The sequence below is a fragment of the Aplidium turbinatum genome, chromosome 15, assembly GCF_918807975.1.
Source record: "Aplidium turbinatum chromosome 15, kaAplTurb1.1, whole genome shotgun sequence".
Classification (NCBI taxonomy): domain Eukaryota; kingdom Metazoa; phylum Chordata; class Ascidiacea; order Aplousobranchia; family Polyclinidae; genus Aplidium; species Aplidium turbinatum.
Window position 1 is genome coordinate 19,309,122 of NC_137486.1, and position 10,674 is coordinate 19,319,795.

The following is a 10,674-nucleotide window of genomic DNA, read 5'->3' on the forward strand; positions in this document are numbered from 1 at the left end:
CTCGGCTATTGAAGAGTTTTTGCTGGGAATTATTCCATCCATTAGGTGCTGCTGAATCGAGAGCAGTCCTTAGAATACGCTGCTCAAGTGCACACCGCGAGAGTCGAACCAGTGCTGCTTGATCTTGAACCTTTTTCATTCACGCGCTAACCAGCTGAGCTATCGGGGAGACCATTGAACTATCGAGGCGGACAAGTTTATTTTTTTTATTTTCCATTATATAAAGCCCACGGTAAATTAGAAGATTAAGTGGATCATAATCTAATTTTTTTGCATTAATGTGAAGGATGGAACTGCTTTTTCGAAGCCAGCGGTTTAATTCGTAGCTTAGTTGAAGACAATGCGCATTGCATGTCAGGTTCACAGTTAAGCTTGTTCCGAGCTTGTGTCTTTAGGCCTACACTTGCAAGTGCAGAAAAAGTATTTTTACACCAAAATAAAGCAAACAGCCATTGTTACCTAGCAATGGACATTGGACAATCAACAACCGCATAAATAAACACTGGCAACTAAGATCAAAACTACATACGTCACAATACCAGTCAATAATCGTGGCACAAGATAAGGTGTTACCAACATGTCTGTTCATGACGTACAATACAGTAGCATAGTAGTGCAACAGCCAACAACCTACCACCTTTGTGCCCCCTTGGAAAATCTTCACGCCCCCCCAAAGGGGGCACGCCTCTGAGTTTAAGAAGTACTGTTTTAGATTATGCATAAAAGTAATCTTCTGTCTACTGATTTATAATGCAACCGTTGGGCAACTCTTCAACTGCCAGTATAGAAAATGCCCAATGCTATATAACAGATCAATTATCGGAGGTCAAACAGCATGACATTTTTCAACAATAACATCCAATAGTCTATTATTTTCGATACCGAGCGATATCTTTTAGTGATAAAAGTGGTTATACAGACTAGACATAAATTCCAAGTCAACTGTTCCCACTGTGCTTCAATTGTTTCTCTAACAGACCAAATGTCTAAGGTCATGCATGGATTTAAAGTTCTGCATGGATTTCTGCATGGATTTAAAAAAACATGAAACGAATCGTATAGAAATGTTGGATCATTGTAGCGTAGCCACAAGTGCAAAATAATAACCATTCTCAAAAGTAAACTGTGTTTGACGTGATGATTTGAGTATTTTGTTTCGACATCTTTTTCTACCTCTCTCCCTCGTGTTAAAATTTAAACTATTGAAAAGCATTGAAACCATATTTGGCTAAAAATAATTAAACTTAAAAATTCTCATACAATAGAAAAATTACGTATAATAAATGAAACTAGGCTTAATGCTCTTTAACAATCAGTGAAAAAGAACGGGGAAAAAAGAAAAATCCGTTTGATCCGATTTCAATATCTGGAAGTTTATCCGCAAATGAATCAGGTAAGAACTCAAACTTCTGAATCATCGAAACAAGAAAGATGAAAATTTCCATTCGGGCTAGCTGCTCTCCTAAGCAGCTACGTGGTCCCATTGAAAACGAGATAACATTAGGAGAGCGAACAAATTTTCCCTTTTCATTCAGAAAACGTTCCGGTCGGAATTTTTCCGGTTCTTTCCACAAATGTTTGTCGTTATGGACTGCCCACAAGTTGGCAGATACCTGAAAAAAAAGAAGATTTTGTCAAAGTATTCATGCATGTATAGTCTCGATTCTAACGTCGTGGAAGCATTTTACGTTTATTTGAATTAATTTTATTTGAATTTTTTTTTTTTTCCGACGAATAATTTCAAGTCAATAGGCCTATTAAATATTGCTATGAATACTGCAGGAAACCTTTATACTCAGGCTATGACAATATGCAGCTTAAAATTTAATTGAAAGAGTTTAAGTTTCATGTTACTTTATATCCCTTTGAAATGAAAGCCAAAGTGTGATTCCTGAATCTCAAATCACAGCAAAACTTCTAAAATTATATTAAAAATCACATTTTTTCCCAATTAAACGGTGTTGCCAGACGCTTTTTGGATTCCAGCACAAGTGCCAATATTTAGTCCGTTTTTTTGAATAGCACAAAATTAACTCAAAATCTCGCAAAATATAGACAAAGATTATAGTTATCAACTGTGATGACTATATCTCGTCTTCGAGGATGATAGTATTCGCAATGGTGTTTCTTTTGTTCGGGGCACCTTTTCTAGACCCTTCCCTATTCAGGGTGAGCAGAGTGGATCCTAACGAGGGCTGCTCAGTCGTGATAACTGCTGCCGAACATCTTTCCTACTTCTTCCGAAAGATAGAGCGACTGAATCAAGTTATCCACCACTAACGTGTCGGGTCCGCATTAGAAACTTCCAGCTTTCACTTGCCTGTTCCCGTTATGCACTATCGATAGGCGCGAAGACGCCTGTGTGTGCGTTGAATAACGTGGACTTGATGGCGCACACTCAACAAGCACACATAAGCTTGACAAGGCCATCAGCTTTATCCAATGGCAAGGCAAGCCAAGACGAATAGAGCTGGTGACATGCTGCAGCCTTCATCTACCTTCACAGTCGTTGAGCTTGGTTAACTTCATCCGCCTGTTCCGCCGTTGGCGACTTGGGTACTTTTACTTTGGACTACGTTTTGTCTGGCCTCTACCTTTCGACCGACCTGGCATGGGTGGCCCTACTGGGAGCAGTTAATTTCCGCCAGTAAAGCTCTAGAGGTCACTGAGGCACGGAAACTGACTCACCCCGGTAAGGTAGTAGTCAGAGGAAAGAGAGATTTATCAACTAATACCTAAACAATCAACTCATAGCCTACTAGCGATTTTGGCTACTACAACATCTGCCTCCAGTGGCGTACGCAGGAGGGGCCATTGGGCCATGCCCCTCCCTCCTCCCCCCTTAAAAATGTTTTAGTAGTTAACGACGTAGATTAAGGCATTTAATTTGCTTTGCATTGCTCTGTCAAAGCAATTACTGTAACAATGTTGTTTTATAGACCAAGCCAATACGAAATGCATGGCCCACTCCACCTACCCCACCCCAGGTATGCCAATGTAGCATAGTGTTCTGTAAACCTATTACAATGATTAGTGAGAAAGAAATGGATATAGTCTAAACCAGGGGTGTGCAACCTTTTTTACAGGAGGGCCAGATATAAATATCTGGGTGTAACAGCGGGCCGCACGTTTATTTAACATATGCTTTCTAGTAGTTGCAGGCACAAAAAATTAGATTTTCTGTTATTCGTGTTATTCTTATAGCATTATTAGGGGACCTTATCTCTTTGAAGAAATAATAAGTTAAGACGCATAAATTTCTGAAGAAAACTGCTATTCAAATTTATTGTCACACTGACTTTAAACGAGTTCAGTGAGAAATTTGCAGCTAGATTCTTTTCCTGACGACTTCTTCTGTTTTAGAAAAAAATTGTTCGCACAAACACGTTGAGCCAAAAAGAGCCATTTTTGAAGTCATGAATTTTTTCAAATATGGAATGTCATCTTAGTTGAGAAGTTTTTGGTAAGAATCGCCAAGATTCATTTTTAAATACTTTGCTTTCAAATCCGTTTTCTCTTGAAAATCAATCAGTTCGTTGGATATCAGCTGGTGCTTTATCAATGTCTGTGTTGAATGGCGAAGAAAATAAGATTGGAAGTCCTTGAAACGAGCCAAAAATTCATACAATAATTTTTCAAATTGGTCCGCAAGTTCAGTTTTCTCCTTAGGATGCATTCCATAGTCTCTCAAAGTTGGAAAGTGGAAAAGATTTCCTGTCTTTCCAAAGGCTTTCCAAAGGCTTTCCAAAGGCTTTCCATGGGCTTTCCAAAGTCGTAATTTGTTTATAAAGCCTTTTATGTGACCATACAATTGATTTGCATACACTAATTTTTTCGCTGCAGTCTTGTATTGAGATCAATAGATCATTCAGGTGCGTAGTTATGTCAACCAAGAAAGCTAGATCGCATATCCACTTTTTGTTATCCATTTCAGCTATTGGGTGCCCTTTAAGTTTCAAAAAATGTACGACTTCTTTCCACAGTTTGTAAAATCGTTTCAACATGCAACCATTGCTTAACCAACGCAACTCGAAAAAGTACAGTAGGCTACATCTTTAAGTGTCGTGTTAAGACCATCCAGAAACTTTTGAAACTGACGATGGTTGAGCCCTCGTGCTGGAATGAAATCACTGCCTTAATAACCGCGGGCTCAAGATGTGTTTGAACTTCAAGGGTTTTGCGCACAAATTTTGCTGGTGAATAATACAATGAAAAATTGCTATGTCATCATCGATTTTTCTTTCCTTCAAGGCAGACTTCAAGAGACCTATGAATCCAATGCCAGTTCCGGACATGGATCGAGCACCATCAGCTGCGATTCCGCATAAGCTGGACAAGCCCAGTTCTAGCTTCTCAAAAGCATCAATTATTTCAGTAAAGTTGTCAGCACCAGTTGTCGTGCCCTTCATTGACTGTGGTGACAGAAGCTCTTCCGTTTCGTTCAAGTCTTTGTCCACTCCTTTTTACATATATGGCCATCTGTGTTGTGTCCTTCTGGTCCGTACTTTCATCGATCGCAAAACTCCATGAAACAAAGTTCTTTACCTTATCCCTGAGAGCGTCACTAATATCACAAGCAAGATCATCGATACGCCTGGCTATCGTCCACCGTGACAGACTTATTTTCTCGAACTCACTCTTTATTTTAGTGCACATTTCTTCTGCGACATCGATAAGACACTGCTTTACAAAATTACTGTCAGAATACGGTTTTATAGTTTGAGCTGTTCCCTGTGCAATTCTGTGCCTCTGATCTACTGACGTTCCAAATAATTAAATACAATCGGATTAGCGGTGGCTGGTGGGAGATTTCTAAAATGGTTAACAGAAGGTGCGAAGTGTAACCTGCAATAATCCACTCTAATGAATTGTTCGCACGTAGACTACCAGACTAAACTAAATTATAAACACGTTTCGCGGACCGCACACAATTCAAAATTGGCACATCTTCGCGGCCGCACAATTTTTCTTCGCGGGCCGCATTTGGCCCGCTGGCTGCACGTTGCACACTCCTGGTCTAAACTAAAACCATACTGGGATATCATGAAGACATCTGGGATACCAATGGCCAGTAGCCTAGCCAAGGGGGGGGGGGGGTGGTTACAACTCCACTTGGCAGGCGTGTGACGTTACGATATTGAGAATGATGCTTTCAGTCTCTTTATGCTTGGAAATGATGCTTTCAGTCTAAAAAAACTAGCCTAATCTTAAACAAAACTGCATTAAAAGAACGAGTTTTGCCAATACCAAACATTCAAACATCTCAGCCAGGAATTAACAACAAAAAAACATAGAGACTTAGCTTTATTTCCAAAAAATGCCGAAGAAAACATGATCTTATCCTTTTGCTATACCACCTGACAGCACCATTTTACAGGAATATTCATACCCACATTTTTGTTGAAAATGCTCTCAGAATGCACCAAATTCAAAGTAATTTTTCAAAATTTTCTGGGGGAGGCCCCCCAGACCCCCCGCCGCTGGGTGTCGTCTTAAGCGAAAACGCCATTGGACTTCGTCCGCCGGTTGTCAAAACCCCAAAAAGTTTAAAATCCTCTGATTTAAGGGGAAGTTAACACTTACCATTGTATCTTTCGGTATGACATATCCGTTTAACTCAGCATCTTCGTTTGGAGTATGTACAACACCAAGGGGTACCAAGGTACGAAATCGATACAGTTCTTCCACAAAGGCATTAGTGTAAGGCATGTCAGGCTTTTTGGACATGGAAATTACTCCATTGCGACCTAACGACACAAATGATGTCATAAAAAAAACACCGAAAGCTGCTAGTTTTTAAAGGAATAGTTTTTCAACCTCTGCTGCATGTTTGCTGTCTAGGCTACTTGTCATAAGCCTACAACAAATATAACACATCGAAAACAGAAGTAATGAAACGAAACTATCTAAGGTTGGCATACTTCTCCGCTTTGTTATGACAGTTTACGACACAAAATAGATTAGAAAGTCTTTAATCGTGCAAAGTAGACTATTTATTTACCCAATACTTCCATAACTTCTTTGCGCAGCTTTTGTTGTGTTTCAGGATAATGAATCAGACACAGCATGCTCCAGTACAGCGTGTTAGTCGTGGTATCTGTACCTCCTAAAAAAAGATCTCGCACATAGTACACCAGCTGGATTTTCTGCACGAAAATACTTTATTAGAAACGTAGTTCGCGTAGATAAAACTGTAAGGAAAATGGCCTACTTTGTCTCTTATTTGAATAACCTGAAGACGCTATAGCGAGATCGTTTCTAAATCACTGACGCTAAGAGGTTAGATTGTTGTGCAAATGCCAGCATTTGTTGAATGCAAAAAGCTACATTGTTGTTGGCTTTATATTTTAAAACTTAGGGGAAGACGGAGCAAAGCGAGACGGTAACATAGAAAGACGTAATTATACTAAACCGTCAAATTTTGACTGAATTTAATAATTTTGGAGTAAACGAAAGTATTTTTTGATAGTTTTACGTTGCCAAAGCGTGACATTGCTAGTATTAATCATGAATCGAAATATTAATATTAAAAAAAATGTCCCGTTTTGCCCCATCGCTGGGGATCTAGGAATTTTGCTTCGAAACAAAACAACAATGCTTCAAATTATTATTCCAACAATCAACTCCAACAGAATGAAATGCTTTGAGTATCAAAAATGGCATGTAAGTTCAAAATGCAAAACTTTGGACTAGAACTTACTGAAAAGCTGGGGTCATCTTTTTTCCTCATTTCGACAATATAAGCGTCAATGAAATCTCTGATATCGCCGTCATCAAATGTTTGTTCGTGTTCTTTGACTATTTCATCAACCATTTCTGTTCATGACAAAACGTGGTTCGTTATGATCTAGCTTTCAATCACTAGTTCCTTCAGTGTCGGAGCTATACTAAATCACCTTTTTACTTCAAGATTGCGGCCTCGCTTACTTTATAAATCCACAACTTTTTTAGCGTTATTCAATAGCAGAGCCGAATTATTTCAGATACGCTAGGGCTTGTATCTACCGGACTTAAATTATTTTTTGCTCAAAGATAGGCTGCAATTATGTTGAGCGCTACATTGATTAAAGCTTCCGAAACAAGTGTGTACGAAAACTCATGACGTCTGTGGTAATTTTAGGACCTTGAAAAGTTCCGGTAGCAACAGTAAACGTTCCAAATCGAGCTCAAGTTTCCATTGACTGAAATTAAGTCAGTCTTAGGCTGCAAAGAGCTTTGACAATAATAATATGTAAAGTTCCTGCATTGGCAGTGATCAGATATAGGCCAAGTTTTTCTGCGAGGAAATCAATTAATTCGAATATTATTGTTTAACAAGGTAGATGGGAAAGGTAGATCAGCAAAACAAAAGATAAAATTTGCTGATATATTTTGAGGGGATTGACAGGCAAGCTACATCAATTGGCTGTTGAAAGTGTGGTGGAAAGAAAGAGGTGTGGATGAAGGAGATAAACTCGAGGAGATGATGCACAACAGTGGGCTGACGTGTCAAGCATTGGAGAAGCAAAAAGAATAACGGAAGAAATCGGAAGTAGCCTATGAAAGCAAATGACAGCCAGCCTTCTGCTTGGCGACTGCGCATCGTCAACAGTGGCGTAGCCAGAAAAAAAATTGGGGAGAGGCAAATATTTGATGAATTGAAGAGAACGACAAAGTGTTTGACATCGCCACCTGATGTGTCGTGGCGTATCGTGGTGGGTTGAGCAAGGGAAGCAATAAAACTGGTTGAGCGTGTCGAAGGTACGCGTATTTTAGGAAGGTCCGGGGGCATGCTTCTCCGGAAATTTTTTTTGCAAAATTACACTCAAATAATGGATTATAGCGCTTTCTGGAAATACTTTTAGGGTAATATTTGTATGAAATTTATTAGCAGATAAACAGCTATTAACTTATTAAAGGTAGCTCTTACACACGAACGGCCAAAACTGCAGCTAAAATTAGTTAACACCAAAAACTCAGCTACACAAAACTCAAAAACTACACAAAAACCCAACAGAGTAAGCGATTCTAAAATTGCTTCCACAGATTAGTTAGAAGAAGCGCAAATCGCGTAAACTTTGCGTGATTTACGATTTGCAAAATTTATTGGTGTCTTTCTGTTTGTTTAAAACAGAGGTGACGAACCTGCGGCCTGCGGGCCGCTGCGGCCCTTCAAAGAATTTTATGCAGCCAGCAAAACAATTTGACAATCGCTCATGTATTAAAGGCAAAAGACATCCCAAAGCTGTTTGATGCCTTCACTGATACACCTTTCCTTTGCTATTTTCTTGCCCTAAACACTAACTTTCAGGGTTTAAACTTAGAAAATAGAAAAGCTATAAGGTAAAGTAGTGAAAACACTATTCACCAACTTTACCTTGTATTTTTGGTCGATTCCAATCTATGACGTCATTGAATTTTAACAAGCGCTAAGTTGTGTGGCCCAATAACTCATGTGTAATTGACAAAGTGGCCCGCGACCGCAAAAAGGTTCGTCACCCCTGGTTTAAAACAAGTCCTGGGGGGTGTTAATAGCCAGATGTCTTGGAAAACGATATAAATTTCTACAAATTTTACTTTATTTTCAACAAAGGGTTCCACTTCGGAATCCAAACTTTGAAAATTTGGGGGGGCATGGCCCCTTTCGCCCCCCTGGCTACGCCAATGATCGTCATGAATATATATCAACAGAACAAAACTTAATACAAAACTTAGTAACAAAACAGAACTTAATACAGAAACGTTCTTACGATAAATGACTTTAAAATTTTCCTTTACGCGGCGGCTATGCCAAGAAAACGGAGGTATTTTCATAAACCCAGGAGCAAAGATCATGATTGCATTCATAATATTTGAAGTCGGATCATTGAAACTGAAAAAATTACAGTTTTAATATCTGCAAGTGCAGTGACAATCACATTCAATTTTGTCTTGAAAGCTAAACCTATAGTAACTAAAAGAACTATTTGTCTGTCTGGACAACCCAGTCCTCTAAATAAGTCGAAGATTTTGTGAGAGAAGAAATAACAAAATTAGGAAACTCTGGTTCAACTCTCGGGTTATGAGCTTGAGCAACGCACTTCAGAGATATATAGCTCTGCCTCTGTATTCAGCGGCACCTACGACATGGAATAGTCTACAGACAACAATACTTCAAACAAGCAGAAGCTTCACTTTATCTGTCTTGATCAGTAATGCGTCAGTAAAATGGCCTGCGTCAGTAATTTAAAGCGTTTATGTAGCCTAGAAGCTCTCAAACTTTTTTGAGCGCGACCCAAATCTGAGTTACAATTATTGTAGCCTATGCACGAACTACTGTGCCGTACAAAAGTATGGAGAACTGTCAAAGGAAAGGATTAAGAATCCTTCAAGCAATCAGTAATTTCACCATAAAATAATTTGTAAATTATTAACCAAGTTTTCCTCACCTTTGCGACATCCGATGCATCATTTCCTTGAATTGTTCGTCGTCATAGCGAAACCGTTTCCCAAACATAATGTTGCAGATGTTGTTTGATACAGCATTATAGAGAAAACTCTGAGATGAAGATTTTAGGCGCACATGTTAATTGCAAACCAAACAATTAGCTCCAAGTGAAACTTTTTTTGTTGTTTCTACCTCTTTCTAGACCTCTGCTAGGTTTGGCATACCGTAAAACAGCACAACTTTTCCGGGGTGGACAACTTTGCCCAAAATTTGTGAGTTAAAGTCTGACCACAATATGGTCTTCGTGTCTTACTGGATTTGTCTAATGGATAATATTTAGCAGTATTATCCATCGGACAAATCCAATAAAACATGAAGATCCTATTGTGACCACACGTCACTTTAATAATAATAATCGTGTTTTTATTTGCGCCCATTGCGATAACATACAGTATACACTGCGATCACAGATGCGATACAACAGACGACAGGAAGAAGCGAAGTGACATTCAGTCTTATTTTTGCAATATTGTCAGCCCGGGCAAAATTATGTTGTTTTACGCTATATTGTTTTTCTCTGTGATGGTCAGAAACAAAAACAAACTACAACAAGTTGGTTGCTTTTTGAATTTTTATCCTCGGAAAGCCTTGATAGGCTAAATTTATTCCTGGTTGTTTCGCATACTTGTAGAGGCTTTTGGCGCAGGGTTGGTTACCGAGAATGACAGAGTGAAACTTCCGATTGTTAAAGTCTTGTTGCCGGGGAATTATTCCACCCATTAGGTGCCGCTGAATGGAGAGCAGTCCTTAGAATGCGTTGCTCAAGCGCACATCCCGAGCGTCGAACCAGCGCAGCTTCATCTTGAAGCTTCTTCGTTCACGAAGTCACGCGCTAACCAACTGAGCTTTCGGGGCGGACGAATGGAGATAAAATAACCCATAAGCTAATCAGTAAGCCTACTTTTTGTACTTGGAATCAGGGCATTAGAGCCGGAGCCCCAGAGCCGTGCATTTTCAACGGAGCTGGAGCCGGAGCTCTAAGTAAAATTCAAATGGAGCTGGAGCCAGTTGTTTGAAAAATAGCTCCGTCTCCTATGTATTTTATAAGATGCTACTACTATTGGCTGAATTCACATAATTTAACAGCAACCCTTTACAAAATTAAGAAATTATTTGCGTAATCAGACGTCGAATTAACGAATATGTTTTGAAACGCAGTTCCGCATGACATTTTGATTAAAGTACCTTAAATTTCATAAAGTTGTGCC

General features: G+C 39.2%; 1 protein-coding gene across 1 annotated transcript; it reads right to left on the reverse strand.

The window, feature by feature from the left end:
• Window positions 1-211: 211 nt before the first annotated feature.
• LOC145784295 (cytochrome P450 2U1-like) lies at window positions 212-9,510 on the reverse strand. Its single transcript, XM_082596085.1, has 6 exons — window positions 9,408-9,510; window positions 8,730-8,851; window positions 6,701-6,816; window positions 6,002-6,146; window positions 5,584-5,747; window positions 212-1,613 (listed from the first exon to the last, which is right to left on the reverse strand). The coding sequence occupies exons 1-6, from the start codon at window positions 9,473-9,475 to the stop codon at window positions 1,296-1,298; spliced, it is 933 nt and encodes a 310-aa protein (XP_082452211.1). The 5' UTR covers window positions 9,476-9,510; the 3' UTR covers window positions 212-1,295.
• Between the last annotated feature and the right edge of the window lie 1,164 nt (window positions 9,511-10,674).